This window comes from Pituophis catenifer, unplaced genomic scaffold (assembly GCF_029215685.1).
Source record: "Pituophis catenifer annectens isolate HBS135680 unplaced genomic scaffold, rPitCat1.0.hap2 SCAF_17, whole genome shotgun sequence".
Lineage (NCBI taxonomy): Eukaryota > Metazoa > Chordata > Lepidosauria > Squamata > Colubridae > Pituophis > Pituophis catenifer.
In genome coordinates, this window is record NW_027256897.1 from 3,149,046 (window position 1) to 3,165,438 (window position 16,393).

Consider the following 16,393-nt stretch of genomic DNA (forward strand, 5'->3'; position numbering starts at 1 on the left):
TCGACGTGAGTTTAAATGGACTCCGGAGGATGGTAGAGGACAGGAAGGCCTGGAGGAACGTTATCCATGGGGTTGTCCTCTTCCAATCTTTTTCTCTCTCTTTTCTCCCTCACTCCCTGTCTTTATCTCTCTCTCTCTCCTAGTCTTTCTCGTTTTTTTCTCTCTTTCCCTCTCCCAGTTTTTCTCTCTATATTTTTCTCTCTCTTTCCCTCTTCCAATCTTTTTATCTCTTTTGTCTCTCTCCCAGTCTTTCACTGTATCTCTCTTTTCTCCCTCTCTCCTAGTCTTTCTCTCTCTCTCATTATTCTCTCTCTTTCCCTCTTCCAATCTTTTTCTCTCTTTTGTCTCTCTCTGTGTCTTTCTCTCTGTGTCTCTCTGTGTCTTTCTCCCTCTCTCCTAGTCTTTCTCTTTCTCGCTTTTTTCCTCTTTCCCTCTCTCAGGCTTTCTCTCTCTGTGCCCCTCTTTTCTCTCTGTCTCCCAGTCTTTCTCTGTCTCCCAGCCTCTCTCTCTTTCTCTCCCAGTTTCTCTCTCGCTCTCCTCTCTCTCCTAGTCTTTCTCACTTTTCTCTCTCTTTCCCTCTCCCAGTCTTTCTCTCTTTCTCTTTCTCTTTCTCTTTCTCTTTCTCTTTCTCTTTCTCTTTCTCTTTCTCTTTCTCTCTCTCTCTCTATTGTGGTGATTGCCAGTAAGCTTCCTCAAAGAAAAACAGGCTGCAGGTGGGAGAAAAGGAACACAGAATTATTCTTCAAAGCTGCAAAAAAAATCCCTTTGCACTTCTCCTCGGCGGGAGTTTCAATTAGCTTCTCTTATTCCATCACGATCTGAAATTCTGTCTTTGTTCTGTTTATATTCGGATTTTTCTCCCCTCCTCCTTAACATCTGTTTCTTCCCTCTTTTCTTCCTACGCAGATCATTCTGGCTAGACTAAATCACAGCCAGCCAAAGAATTTCGAGATTGCTCGTGAAGAGCCAAATAGATCATGGTTTGCGCAAGTTTAAAAATGTGAGCAGATACAGAAAATGACAGTCTGCGGTGTGTGTTTTTTTATTTGTTAGGGCATTTTATCTGCGTGGATGTTTGTTTTCTCGTACTTGTGTATTTTCACAATCCGGAACTCCACCTTTTGAAATGAAGATACAGATCGTTTCCTGCCATTTCAACTTTGAGCCACGGCCTGCTCCAGTTAGAAGATTTATGACACCCAACTGGCAGTCAGGGGAATAAAAAAAAAAAAGTTTTATGGCACCCGGCTTTTAATTCCATTACCAATTGTTTAAATGCATTTTGCGGCAGGACAGAGAGATCGGTTGTGTCATAAACCCTGTCCCGTTTATGCCAGATTTATGCAGGTTATTTATTTCGATTTGTTAAGATGGTCTAACTGGCCCTCAGCCGCCGGGGCCTTTTCCCTCTCCGCAGTGCCGCTGCTTGGGGGCTACCACGGCGAAGAGAAACGGGCACGCTGGTACACATACACAAAGACACACGCCAGCCCTGGCCGGCTTTTGCAACACAGCAGATGCTTTTTGTCCGACCAACTTTTTAGAGGACAGGAAAAAAAGCATCCACACAGCCGGCTACCTTTTCCTTCCCTCTCTCCCCACACCCCCCAAAATCAACATTTCTGGATGAGTCATCATTCCAGCGCATAAAGGAAAGCTGCATGTGCAGCTCACATCGCACGCCGTCCGTCCCTTTGCTGGGGCATCTTTCTTAGATCTTAAGACGGGACTCCTTCCCAAGAGTTGGGCTGCGGTTTCCTCGGCGAAGGTTTTCAGAATTTTTGCAGAAGATTTTTCCAGAAGTGGCTTGTCACTGCCTGCTTCCTAGGGCTGAGGGCAGGGGTGGGACGCTGGGGGTTTGCAGGGAGTTCGGGAGAATCTCTAGCTAAGATTCTGTGCAAGTTCGGAGAACCCCCAAACCCACCCAGGAGTCCCCACGCGGCCTGTTTTGGATGCAGGTAAGTGCAGGGTGCACACAGAGGCTCAGGGAGGGTGAAAAATGGGCCAACCAGAAGTTCGGGAAGGCCGGAAACAGGCGAAAACTTCGCCGCAAGACCAAACCAGCTTTCTCAACCCAATGTTATCCTTAGCTAAAGATGATACGCTCGGAGCGAGCATTAAAAATAGATCCTCTGTTATTAAAATTAACGGAATTATGACACCGTTAAGTGCAGGGTTGACTCGGGAGTAAGGCTTGGAGACGATTGGCCCCTCCCATAAGACATAAAGGAGGAGCAAAGGGACGTGAGCCTTTGCAGGAAGCAACTTTGTTCGTTCTGGCCGGTTTAAATTCTGAAGCTCCGTTTTGACTCTGTGCTCCGTGTGGCCTTGCAAAGTTAATTGCCGATTAGGTCTTTGGCAGCGTGTCAAGGGAGATAAAGGTGGGTGCTTATCAGCCTTATCCCGAAAGACTGTGGCAGATGTCTGTCGGACTATTCACAAATTGCTTGGGACTCATTACAGGCTGTGAATGAACATAATTCATAGCCGTTGAAATAAAAAGAGGGTTTTGGGGACTAAGCATGTGATTGTTACTGTCTCAGGAAGCCTTGGTCGGGAACACCCATTATCTCATGGATGGTCTGAAGCCATTAGAGCCAACGAGGTCTTACCAATGGCGCAGAGGGCATGCTTGAGTTCCAGGGTGAAGGTCGAGAGGGGCACATCTTCCGAGACAGGCATGATGGCCACTGTGGCGAGGTTGCTGGCTGGGTTGCTGGCATCCCACTTGCTGCTGGCGGTGTGTAGACCCAACTGGTGCCCTGGGAAAAAAGAAAACTTGTTGGAGAAGACTGTAGGCTGTTTGCCCACGTCCCAATCTGAGGACGAGGGAAGAAGCATCCAGAACCCCATCAGAAAACTAGCATTAATGTAAAACTTGAGAAGATGGGTCCAACTCTCAGAGATGCAATAGAAGTGGGTCTGTCATGTGCCCAGGGAAATCAGGAGATTCAAGCAGTTCAAATGAGTATTAAAGATTTATTGAGCTCTCTAAAAGAATCTGAACTACTAACGGTCGAAGGAAATTAGCCGGAGATCAGAAAGGCATTCAAGGGAGCTGGGCTTAGATCTCTTGCGGGAGTGCAGGGATTCGTGACCGATGATGCATTTGACCCCTCCCTCGGGCTCACCTCCTACAATTAATCGGTGGGACAACTTGCCTCCAGATGTTGTGGCTGCTCCAACACTGGAAGTTTTTAAGATGATGTTGGATAACCATTTGTCTGAAGTGGTGTAGGGTTTCCTACTCAAGTAAGGGGTTGGACTAGAAGACCTTCAAGGTCCCTTCCAACTCTGTTATTCTAATTATTCTAATTAAGTTCTCCTTGCTCAGGCAAGAGCATTTAACCAGCCAAAGGAGTGGGATTCATAATTACAGGGATTTTAACTATTCTGTCTTTTCCTTTGACTGGCAGACACCTCGAGCACCCTAAGAATAGAAACGCGGGGTATAAACCGAATAAAGAAGGAAGGAAGCCACAGCTGAGGTGGATGAAGAAATGATATGTGGATTGATGAGGTAGGAGAAGGAGAAAGAGATTCCCCTTAAAAAACTTTTTCCGATGTCCCCGAATTTACAACCTGAAATGGCAGTTTAAGAAGACAAAAAAAAGAGGGATTTTTGAGGGGGGAAACGGTTGAACAGCTGGGCATTAAGAATGTTTACTGCCCATTCTAATTTATGCCTGAGGAGCTGGTAAATGTGACACAGTCTGGTTTATTCATTACATGACCTGGAGTCAGGGATGTGTTGAGCCCATCGTATAAGAGACCAGGGTTTCCAATGCAAGCCATTCCCGTCAAGTTCACACATACTATCTTAATATTATGTGTGAATTTGACTGAAATGCAGGGGTGGGCGGCTGGGGGGGTGTCACAGGGGTCCGGGAGAACCTCTAGCTAAGATTCTGTGCAGTTCGGAGAACTCCCAAATCCCACCCCTGGCTGGTCCCGCCCACCCAACCCCTCCCAGGAGTCCCTACGCGGCCCGTTTTGGATGCAGGGAAGTGCAGGGTGTGCGCGGAGGCTTGAGGAGGACGAAAAAGAGGCCTACCGGAAGTTTGGGAAGGCCAGAAATGGGCCCGTTTCCGGCTTCCAGAGGGCCTCCGGAGCCTGGGAAGGCTGTTTTCCGCCCTCCTGGAGACTCGAGGAAAGCCTCCGGAGCCCGGGGAAGGCAAAAACACCGCCCTCCCTGCCATGGTGCAGGAGGCTGACTAGGCCACACGCACCATAGCCACGCCCACCCAACCGGGCAGAGAACCCCTTGCTAAAAATTTTGAAGCCCACCCCTGCTAGACATTCGTCTCCAATCCATAGGTTCAAGCATCAGACTTTATAGATATGGGAACCCCCCAACCTGGTTTATTGCCATCATGGTTTCATGCTAATAAGGCTAAATCAGGTTTACAATGGTCACCGCAGTATAAAAAAGAGGCTGAGACTCTAGAAAGAGTGCAGAGAAGAGCAACCAAGATGATGAGGGGACTGGAGGCTCAAACATACGATGAACGGTTGCAGGAACTGGGCATGGCTAATCTAGTGAAGAGAAGGACCAGGGGAGACAGGATAGCAGTCTTTCAATATTTGAGGGGTTAAATTACCAATTTCGAGAGTCATTTCACAAACGGGCCTGGGAAAGTCGTTAAAACGGAACAAAAACTCCCTGAACCAATTTCTCGCTTAGCGAGATAAATCCTGGGCTCAGTTTTGGCCCTAAGTCAAGGACAGCTGGGTTGTCCCATTCATCCTCCCCTAATTGCATGCACAAGCCCCCACCCCATTCACCCCCCATTCCCCCACCCACCCCCTATCCCAAGGAGCAGGAGAAAGAGCCAAGGCATTCCATAACCTACCCCCTTGCTGTAGATTTCCAAGGATCTTCTCACCGAGCAAATGGATAAGTCGCGTCACGACCTGGAAGAGCAAAGAGAGAAGGGGGGGGGAGAGAGAGAGAGAGAGAGAGAGAGAGAAACAGAGATGTAATCACAACCATGGATTCAAACCAGTGGTAGGATTCACCGGTTGTAACAACCGGTTCGCTTTGCATGTAAAACAGCTGAGGCGTGGCAATCCACTCTACCGCGCTTATCAGCTGGGCTACAAACAAAGGAAATATAGGCAGGTATAGCACAGGGACAGGCGGGGCCAGCTGATTGTCGGAGTGAACCGGTTCGGTCTTAGCTGATTGTCGGAAGCTACCGGTACGCCCGAACCGGTCTGAACCGGTCCGAACTGGTAGAATCCCACCCCTGATTCAAACTGTTAAGAGGGGCAGAACAGCCTTAAGAGCATCAGAAGAAACTTTCAGTTGGAGGGCTGCCAAAAATGGAAAGGACCTTTTATGGAGGAAAAAAACAAAACAAAAAATCCATATCTTTTATTGTCGGGCTAAAAAGACAAAAGATTATCCTTAATCTTTTCGATTCTGTTCAAAGGGCGACTTTTGTCAAGGGGACTTCCTGCAAATCCGTGCCGACACTCAGTGAAAGGTCAGGATCTCATCCTATTTTGGACTTAATTCATCTCGTTCGGGTGAACGGGTGGAGAAAATGGGGTAGGATTGGTTCGGTTATGAGTCCCGGGGACTTTTCCAAGCCCGTTTGGATAAACAGCAAGGAGGAATTGGGGCAAAAAAACAGAGAAGGGAGGAATAAAAGGTCTTCTAGGTTTGCTCAACCAAGGATGGGTCAGCTTCAGAATAAAGCTTGAAGGCCTCTTGTGCCCCGCCAGCGGATCTGGCAGCAGATTCAGACAGTGAGGAGGATGGGGAGGAACATAGGCCAGTCCTGGAGTCTGGGGAAGGCTCTGATGCGGGCTCTGCATCAGAGGCAGAGAGGGGACCAGAGCCGTCTGACAGTTATCAGCTGCCTTCGGAGTCAGACATCAGTGAGGCAGAGGAACAGCTGGAGCCTCTTCCCAGCATACGCAGAGTTGCCAGACGAAGGGAACAGCTAAAGAACAAGGGTCGACTCAGGAGTAAAGCCACAGGTGGACGATGAATGGGAATAAAGGAGGAGCGAAAGGGGAGGGGAGTTTGCAGGAGACAATTAGTTCATTCCTGCATTCTTGCCAAGTATTGCGGCATCTGAAAGATATCGGCCTGGCCACTCTCCAAGCCTGATACAGGTCGGTAATTGTGAACTCGGCTTCGTGATGCTGGGGAAGCCTAGGTGAGAACAAGGCCCTCTTCCATTCGTGGTTGTGTTCTCACAACGCGGCATTCATTCCAGCTGCTTAAATCTGGGCTGTGGGTGGTGCCCGCAACAGAGTTGGAAGGAACTGTGGAGGTCTTCTAGACCAACCCTCTGCTCGAGCAGGAGACCCTGCAGACAAATGACTGTCCAGTCTCTTCTTAAAATCTCCAGTGATGGAATATTGTGTGGGCAGGATGGACCCAGTCCATAGCAACTCACAGTATATATTTATAGTTATGCAGATCATTGTTTCATTCTGGCAAGATTCCGTCTGTAGGCGAACGGCCATAAAGACACTCATCAGAAGTAACTCCACACATTTTGGGGGAAATGGACGTAAGAATTAAAAGTTAGCTTTCTTTACATGCTTGGAAAAAAGTCAGAAGTCATTCTTCGCATCTATTTGTGTTTTCAACAGAGGAGAATTTTTGTAGCCTAAGGATGAAATGAGGGCTCCTTGGTGCTCTCTGAGCTTGGCTGTTTTCTTGCAGAGACGTTTCATCACCCAACTAGGTAACACCATCAGTGCTAGAAGGGAATGGGCTTTGCCCTCTCCCTTCTAGCGCTATTGATGTTACTGTCAGCGTTCCAAATTAGGCTCTCTTCCAGCGCTGACATGAACGAAATGAAGCAGAGAGCAGAAGCGTTGATTTATTGCTGAGATGAACTTTTACCTAGTTTTCTGCATGCAACCGATAGTGTTACCTGGGTGATGGAGGGTGGGGGCCACATTCCTGTGAAAAGAGCGTGCCGGGACGTAGAGATGGATCTGCATGATGGCCAATGGGACATTGGGGTTGGAGAGCGGAAGAGGAGGGGGTTGGAAGGAGGGGCCAGTTTGGCTGCAACTTGAATCAGGAATGTCGGATTTTTTCTATTCTTAAATAAAAGTGATTCATTAGAGACTTTGCGTTTGAGAATGAAGTTTATTTAAGATAGCACCGAAGCCTGACAGTTACCTAGTTTGGGTAATGAGACGTCAGAAAAAGAGAGCAGCCAAACAGAGAGCATCAAAGACCTCTCTTTTCTCTTTTCCTTTCTTTACATTTTTTTTTTCACACTTCTATTCTCTTCTTCTCCCTATTCTCTTTTTTTCCTATTCATTGCTTCTTTGGATTGTGAGCTTATGCCGGTTTCTTTGACGTGACGTGCTTTGCAAAATGTAATAAATATTATTGGAAAGAAGTAACGCCACGTGTCCGGCTTCCTTGATGTCAGATGTTCGGATGGCCAAGAGGCAGGCTTGGTTGTGTGAATGATGTTCAAGACTCCGGCCGTGAACTTCTGAAGCCCAGGAAGGTCAGGGAGGGGCTGGGTGGGGGTGGGAAAGAGAGTGAGGGCTCTGAAAGCTGGTTTCACGTGACTATGATGGGCTTGAAAACAACTGTGGAGCCCCAGCACAGCGTGCTGCCTTCTGCCACTGGGTGAGTCACTCTGTGGCTGCTATGGCAACCTAGCAGGAACATCAATTTTGGGTTGGAACAATGCGTCTGGCACGCATTTCTGCTTGGGAGTTTAAAAGCTGCTTTGCTCGGGGAAAAGAGGCATGCTGTCCCACCCGCCCCTCTTCTGTGGAAAGAGAGAAAAAACTTCCATTTCTAGATGCCTAAGACGTCAGTAAACATGTGAAAGAAAAGAAAAGAAAAGAAAAGGAAAGGAAAGGAAAGGAAAGGAAAGGAAAGGAAAGGAAAGGAAAGGAAAGGAAAGGAAAGGAAAGGAAAGGAAAGAAAAGAAAAGAAAAGAAAAGAAAAGAAAAGAAAAGAAAAGAAAAGAAAAGAAGAAAGAAAGAAAGAAAGAAAGAAAGAAAGAAAAAAGAAAAGAAGGAAGGAAGGAAAGAAAGAAAGAAAGAAAGAAAGAAAGAAAGAAAGAAAGAAAGAAAGAAAGAAAGAAAGAAAGAAAGAAAGAAAGAGCAGTGGGTTGGCAGGGCTACATTCGGTGTATAAGACGCACCTAAATTTTCATCCCCTTTTAGGGGGGAAAAAGGTGCCTCTTATACTCCGAAAAATACAGTATTTTTTTTTTCTGATGCTGCTCAGGAAACGCCCTCAACGCATCCGTCAGAAAAAACCCGGACGGTCTTTGCTTCGTCGGGTCACAATCGGAGCAGAGCTTTCAGGCGCTGCTTAGTTAAGTAGGGCAGGGAAAAATAAGTCGAACGGAGCTCCGCGGGCCCCAGTTCTCCGACGGAAAAAAATACCACCGCCACAACCGCTTTGCTAGCAAGAACAGACAGATGGAGCCGTCCTCTAAAAATAAACCAGCTTTCAAACGTTAACGCGCAAACCCCAGTTGTCAGAGTGACACACAACGGCAATCGCTGTGCCTGTGCTTAAGGCGTCTGCTAGGTGAGCTGTCCAGTCCCTCTCTGGAGGGATGATTTTTCGCCTGAGTGGAGAGGACGGGCAGATCACACCTTCCTACCTGGGGGAACTTGCGTTTGATGGAGATCAGCGCTCCCTCTGGAAGCTTGGCCAGCTCGGAATCCCGAACGGCGTGTACGGTGGTGGCCCTGGGTTGATGAGTTAGTGCTTCAACCTGAAAGGAAGAGGCCAAAAATGGTTATTTCAACAACAACAACAAAAAAAGGAGAAGAGAAGAAGAGAGGAGAGGAGAGGAGAGGAGAGGAGAGGAGAGGAGAGGAGAGGAGAGGAGAGGAGAAGAGAAGAGAAGTGGAAAGGAGAGGAGAGGAGAGGAGAGGAGAGGAGAGGAGAGGAGAGAAGAGAAGAGAAGAGAAGAGAAGAGAAGAGAAGAGAAGAGAAGAGAAGAGAAGAGAAGAGAAGAGAAGAGAAGAGAAGAGAAGAGGAGTGGAAAGGAGAGGAGAGGAGAGGAGAGAAGAGAAGAGGAGTGGAAAGGAGAGGAGAGGAGAGGAGAGGAGAGGAGAGGAGAGGAGAGGAGAAGAGAAGAGAAGAGAAGAGAAGAGAAGAGAAGAGAAGAGAAGAGAAGAGAAGAGAAGAGAAGAGAAGAGTTACTGACAACTGATTAAATTGCATTTTGGCCGTTTATACACCTTTCCTTTGATTGCTTTAGAGCTGATTTTACTAGAAGTGGTAGAAGAATAGAAGGGAGTGGAGTGGAGTGGAGTGGAGTGGAGTGGAGTGGAGTGGAGTGGAGTGGAGTGAAGTGGAATGGAATGGAATGGAATGGGATGGGATGGGATGGGATGGGATGGGATGGGATAGGATAGGATAGGATAGGATAGGATAGGATAGGATAGGATAGGATAGGATAGAATAGAATAGAATAGAATAGAATAGAATAGAATAGAATAGAATAGAATAGAATAGAATAACAGAGTCAGAAGGGACCTTGGAGGTCTTCTGGTCTAACCCCCTGCGTAGGCAGGAAACCCTACACCACTTCAGACAAATAGTTGTCCAATCTCTTCTTAAAAGCTTCCAGTGTTGGAGCATTCACAACTTCTGGAGTTCCACTGATTAATTGTTCTAACTGTCAGGAAATTTCTCCTTAGTTCTAAGTTGCTTCTCTCCTTGATGAGTTTCCACCCGTTGCTTCTTGTCCTGCCTTCTGTTGCTTTGGAGAATAGCTTGACTCCCTCTTCTCTGGGGCAGCCCCTGAGATATTGGAAGACTGCTATCATGTCTCCCCTGGTCCTTCTTTTAATCGGACTAGACATACCCAGTTCCTGCAACTCTTTTAGCCTCCAGCCCCCTAATCATCTTTGTTGCTCTTCTCTCTACTCTTTCTAGAGTCTCAACCCCCCCTTTTTTTTTTACATCGTGATGACCAAAACTGGATGTTGGTTTTTGTTTTATTTTTTTAGCAATGACGTGAAGGAAAATGGCATCTGTTTTTAGCTGATTGCTTTTCACACGGAGGGCACAATGGAACACCGCAACTGTTAGCCAAGCAGGTCTCTCTTCATCCGAAGGGTCCGGAAAGGGGTGGATGAACGCTTCGGGACGGGATTGGAGAAGGAGAAAGAAGAAGAGCCAAGAAGAAGACAACACTAGAGGATTCTGCAAGAACAGAGCGTTCTTCCTTCGAAAACCCACTTAGGGCCGCTCCTGCTTGCCAAGGATCTCAATCCTACTGAAGGAAAGCCAACATTTGTACTGCACCGTCCAGGCCGCCAAAAGACACTTCGAGTTGAGCAAAGATCTGGAGGGCTCTCTCGCTTGATGAGCAGACAAGCAGAATCCGTACACCATGCCAGAAAAAGAGGAGACGTCCGGCATTGAAACGTGTCTCCAGAAGAGCTCGTCTCCTCTGGGACATATCAAAGGAGAAGGAGAACCTCAACGCGGCCGGTAGAAGGGGGTGAACTTCTCCATAGGAGTAAAGGAATGGCTTTGCCTTCTTCCGTCCTTCTTTTGTCCCCGTAAGGAATACTGTAGTGAGTCATAAAGCAGCCGACACTGACTCGTTCTAGCTTCACGTAAAACCTTGGAGTACCCAAATTCGATGAGTGTCAAAGCAGCCGAGTACCAAGGTAACCAGTGTAGACTGGGATGGTATAAGGCCGTAATGGCGAACCTATGGCACTTTATGTGGGCACGCGAGCCGTTGCCCTAGATCAGCTGATTTCCAGGTCTCTGCCACGCATGTGGGAAACGTGCACGCATGCCCATGCCGCCCCTCGCCTCCCAGGAGTCTCCACGCGGCCCATTTTGGATGTCAGGTAAGTACGGAGCTTGCGCGAAGACTCTGGGAGGACAAAAAATGGGCCTACCGGAAGTCCGGAAATGACCCGTTTCCGGCCTCCGGAAGGCCAGGGGAGGCCGTTTTCACCCTCCTGGAGGCTCCAGGAAAGCCTTCGGAGCCTGTGGAGGGTGAAAAACGGGCCTACCAGAAGTCTGGAAACGGGATCGTTTTCGGCCTCCGGAGGGCCAGGGGAGGCCGTTTTCACCCTCCTGGAGGCTCCAGGAAAGCCTTCAGACCCTGTGGAGGGTGAAAAACGGGCCTACCGGAAGTGTGGAAACGGGCCGTTTCTGGCCTCCGGAGGCTTCAGGGAGGCCTGCTAGGCCCAAAATAGGGCACGGGGAGTCGTGTGAACAGGAGGGGGCGGGGGAGCACGGGAGGATTGTGCGCGCATGCGCAGGGGGGGGCGAGTGTGGGGGGGGCATTGTATTATGTGTGTGGGCATGCACATGTCTATCATGCGTGCGCACTTTCGGCACCCGAGGAAAGAAAGGTTTGCCATCACTGGTATAAGGTCTACCGCCTGGATTAGAAGACCTCCAAGGTCCCACCTTTTCCAGCCCTACGATTCTATGTCCTGGGAAATCTCCGAAGGGCCCTTTAATTTGGAACGAATAATTCACGGGTTCGGAAGCCTGGTTGCGAAGTGTGTACTTTTGCAAGAAAAACTTCCAAAAATAAGAGCCCAAACGAGGGACGCTCCAAGAAGATTGATTACATCAAAGCCATCTCCCTTTAAAGAGTAAGTTAATTGGCTCTCTACTCGAGGTAGGGACTCTTCTTCGGATTTCAACCCGGCGTTTAATCAAGCCCTCCATGGAAAATTACTCCTTGCGTCCCCGGATAAAAACGAGGGATTAATCATGTAATTATTATTTTTTTTTTCCTGGTCAAGATAAGAATCCTTGTTCGTTCTCAAGAGGCAGGGCACTTAAAGCACTTATACGCACACACGAGCGTTTGGTGCTTTTGCAAAAAGCTCGGAAACCGGTCGAGGGAAGGGCAAGTTGATTAAGCAAAGCAGGAGCACATTTTAATTAGCCGAGATCGATTGTTTTTGACGGACAGGGTTATTTTTTTTGGGTTACCGTTCAAAGCCAATGAAAAGAAAATCCTTCTAAGTGAAGGTTTGGGCACTTATTCAAGATTTTATTCTCCGGAGTCCTCCTGGTGTAACAGGCTGCTCACGGACATCAATTACCATCAATCTTTCAAAAAAAAAAAAAAAAATCTTTAAAATAGCTGAGGCTCTCTGCATTTCAATAATAACGATAAAAATAAGCTTTCGCAAATCTCCAAAACGGACTGTTGTAAGGGAGCTTAACTTTAACCTTATTTTTTTGTTCTGGCTGATGCTACCGGTATTTGAAACACAGGTTTGTAAAGAGCCTCTGTGGAGCCCAATGTGACTCCCTGCTTCACAATGTCGGCTTATCGGGCTTTTAATAAACCGTAATTTGCAACCCTAAGACAACCATTTTGGTCTAGTGGTTAGGCAGCACACTAAAAAAGCAGGAGACCGTGAGTTCAAGTCCTGTCTTAGCCATGAAGGCCAGCTGTATGACTTTGGGCCAATCACCAGGAGATGGTGAGTTCTAGTTCCACCTTAGGCATGAAAGGCAGCTGGGTGACTTTGGGTGAATCACCAGGAGATGGTGAGTTCTAGTTCCACCTTAGGCATGAAAGGCAGCTGGGTGACTTTGGGTGAATCACCAGGAGATGGTGAGTTCTAGTTCCACCTTAGGCATGAAAGGCAGTGGGTGACTTTCTGCCAATCCCTAGGGGATGGTGAGTTCTAGTCCCACTTTAGGCATGAAAGCTGGCTGGGTGACTTTGGGCGAATCACTAGGAGATGGTGAGTTCTAGTCCTGCTTTAGGCACGAAAGCTGACTTGGTGACTTTGGGCCAATCACCAGGAGACGGTGAGTTCTAGTCCCGCTTTTGGCATGAAAGCTGGCTAGGTGACTTTCTGCCAATCCCTAGGTGGCAGTGAATTCTAGTTCCACTTTAGGCATGAGAGCTGCCTGGGTGACCTTGGGCCAGTCTCTCTCTCTTTTTCAGCCCAACCCACCTCACAGAGTTGTTGTTTTGGGGAAAACAGGAGGAGGAGGGGGGGGGGTTAGATAATGTTCGCCCGCCTGGAGTTATTTTGAGTTATTTTCTTAACAATTGAGGCAAGGAGAGTCGCAAAATGGAAACAAAGCCCCGTTTTACAAAATTTCTCACTCAGCAACGTAAACTTTGGGCTCAACGGTAGATGGTCCGTCGAGGGCTCCCCGAGTTGCATTTGCAAAGACTGCTTGAAAACTGGAGCCCCGATTTTTCCTTCAACGCTGGAGCCCCGATTTTTCCTCTCCGCAGGAGGAAAGCCAGCGGCTCCGAGAGGCAAGAAATCCTTTAAGTTCCCGGCCAAGAGAAACACAAGCGGTTTGCACCTTGGCCCCTTCTCGCTAATATTTATGAGCCGAATTAACTAGAAAGTTTCGCGCCGGCTTATTTTATCCCACTCTCCTGGAGCGTATAATGGAATTTGCTGCCTCACCAGCTGGCTTCGAGCAGCTCTTGCTAATTTAATTTCAGATGCGCGGTGATATATCACCAGCGCCGGGGCGGCCTGGCACTACGGAAGTCGCTTCGTTGGGCTGCAGAGTTTGGCTTAAAGAGAAGTTGCCCGTAACTCACACACGTGAATCTGTATTTCGCAGACCATATACCGTGTTTTCCCGAAAATAAGACCCTGTCTTATATTTTTTTGAACCCTGAAATAAGCGCTTGGTCTTATTTTCGGGGAGGTCTTATTATTTCGGGGCGCGTGCAGCAAGACGGGGCTCCTCTTGCCATCTTACCTGAATTCCAGCTCTGCGTTTAAATATTTTCAGGGAGGGCTTATTTTCGGGGGGGAAGCTTATTTTAGCACATGCACTCAAAAGCCTGATTGGGCTTATTTATCAGGGGTTGTCTTATTTTCGGGGAAACAGGATAGATAGATAGATAGATAGATAGATAGATAGATAGATAGATAGATAGATAGATGATAGATAGATAGATAGAGAAGAAAGAAAGAAAGAAAGAAAGAAAGAAAGAAAGAAAGAAGGAAAGAAAGAGGGAGGGAGGGAGGGAAGGAAGGGAGAGAAAGAAAGAAAGAAAGAAAGAAAGAAAGAAAGAAAGAAAGAAAGAAAGAAAGAAAGAAAGAAAGAAAGACTAGATGACCTCCAAAGTCCCTTCCGATTCTGTGATTCGTGCGATTTTTGCTAAAAGCCCAAGAACGGACTGTCAGCCAGCCCCCTCCTCTCCTTACCACGCCAATCAGGTCCCCCCGTCCGTATTCTCCGGTCAGGTGTTTCTTCCCATCGTCCAACCTGATAACCGAGCGGAGACGTCCGTTCAGGACAATGTAGGTGCAGTCCGAATGATCTCCCTGCCTACAAAGGAGAACGGGATTAGAGGAAAGGAAGGTTGGCTTGCGAGAAGGAAAGGTGTCGGGAACGGGGGAAAGGAAGATGGAGCCGCCAGGACAGGAGGTTTCACGGAGTCCTGAGAAAGGAGGAAAGTGTGTGAAAAAGGATCCCCAAAAAAGCGTGAAAAAGAACACAAAAAGTGTTTTTTCTTTCTACAGGCAGGACTAACCGAAACAGCCGATGGCCAGCTCAAACAACCCCAATTTAGACCTCCTCCTTCTCCCCCTCCTCGGATTTCCAACACTGTTATTAAAACGTAGTTATGTGTGGAAAAGCAACCCTCTGGATTTTATTTGCTGTGCGGTGGTCCTCAATTTACGACCGTTGGTTTAGTGACTTTTCAAAGTCACGATGGCGCGGGGAAAAAAAAGAGCAATAGCCCTTAAGACTTATACACCGCTTCATGGTGCTTTTACGGCCCTCTCTAAGCGGTTTATAGAGTCAACGAATTGCCTCCAACAATCCGGCTCCTCATTTTAGCGACCTCAGAAAGGACGGAAGGCTGTTTCGACCTTGAGCCTGGTGAGACTCGAACCGCCAATGTGACTTTCGGCGAGTCCTCACGCTTAGGGCTGTTTCGGCATCCCGGCCCACCCGTAAGCGCCATTTGGCAACCTTTTCAGCTGGCTTCCAATCAGCAAAGTTGATGGCAGGGTAGAGGCCCTGCAACGTCTCCCTTAAGGACCTTGGCGCTTCGCTTAGCGACTTCAGCAATAGAGTTCAGGCACTGCCATGCGGCGCCTCACAACGGCTTGTTAAATTTGCCAGCCCCTATTGCGGTCGTTAAGCCGAGGACTATCCCGTCTTTGGTCCTTGGGCGATTCCCGAGCTCCTACCTGTAAACGGCGCGTCCGGCTTCTACCTCCATCCAATCCAGGGCGAAGTCGATTTGCCTCACAAAGGACGACATGCGCTTCACCACCATATGAGCCACACCCAGGACCACTGTGGGCTGCTCACGCATGATCCTGAAAGGAGAGACCCACGAGAAAGGTTCACCAATGGGGGGGTGGGGTAGGGAAGAGATGAACCCCAAAAGGGCTCATTCAAAGCATTTGAGTGCTGAGCGATTAAGAATATGGTTCCTTGCAAAGCCACCACACACACCCACCTCCCACAATATAGGTAGTTGTCGGCTTACAGCTATTTACTACAGTAACCATTCTAAGCGACAGCGGTATTAAAAAAGACACTTACAATAAGTCCTTGCACTTATGACCGTCACAGCATCCCTGCAGACATGTGATCAAAATTCAGGCACTTAGCAACTGGCATGTATTCATGTATGTATAAATGTCTCTCTCTCTCTCTCTCTCTCTCTATATATATATATATATATCCCACCCCACCCCACCCCACCCGCCTACCTACCTACCTACCTACCTACATCTATCTATCTATCTATCTATCTATCTATCTATCTATCTATCTATCTATCATCTATCTATCTATCTATCTATCTATCATCTATCTATCTATCTATCTATCTATCTATCTATCTATCTATCTATCTATCTCTGTCTACAGTATCTATCTCATCTATCTATCTATCTATCTATCTATCTATCTATCTATCTATCTATCTATCTATCATCTATCTATCTATCTTTTATCCCACCTTTATTATTTTATAAGTAACTCAAGGCGGCAAAAATATCTAATATTCTTTCCTCTTCCTATTCTCCCCACAAAAACAACCCTGTGACGTGGGGTAGGCTCAGAGGAAGAGACTGGCCCAAAGTCACCCAGTCGGCTTTCCTGCCTGAGGCAGGACTAGAACTCGCCATCTCCTGGTGATTGGCTCAAAGTCACCCAGTCGGCTTTCCTGCCTGAGGCAGGACTAGAACTCGCCATCTCCTGGTGATTGGCTCAAAGTCACCCAGTCGGCTTTCCTGCCTGAGGCAGGACTAGAACTCGCCATCTCCTGGTGATTGGCTCAAAGTCACCCAGTCGGCTTTCCTGCCTAAGGCAGGACTAGAACTCACAATCTCCCGGTTTCTAGGCCAGGAGACCTGTACCACCAGACCAAACTGGCTCTCTTAAGACTTTCTCTCTCTCTCTCTTTCTCCTTCTCTCTCTCTT

At 47.7% G+C, this 16,393-nt stretch overlaps 1 protein-coding gene across 3 annotated transcripts in view; it reads right to left on the bottom strand.

The window, feature by feature from the left end:
- PNPLA7 (patatin like phospholipase domain containing 7) overlaps nt 1–16,393 on the bottom strand; it is a 69,621-nt gene that overhangs the window by 31,835 nt on the left and 21,393 nt on the right. For all 3 annotated transcript variants that reach the window (XM_070955468.1, XM_070955467.1, XM_070955469.1), the window contains exons 17-21: nt 15,148–15,279; nt 14,152–14,275; nt 8,616–8,729; nt 4,854–4,914; nt 2,613–2,762 (exon numbers count right to left, since the gene is read on the bottom strand). In XM_070955468.1, coding sequence (XP_070811569.1) covers nt 2,613–2,762; nt 4,854–4,914; nt 8,616–8,729; nt 14,152–14,275; nt 15,148–15,279 — 581 coding nt within the window. The remainder of the gene's footprint in view (nt 1–2,612; nt 2,763–4,853; nt 4,915–8,615; nt 8,730–14,151; nt 14,276–15,147; nt 15,280–16,393) is intronic.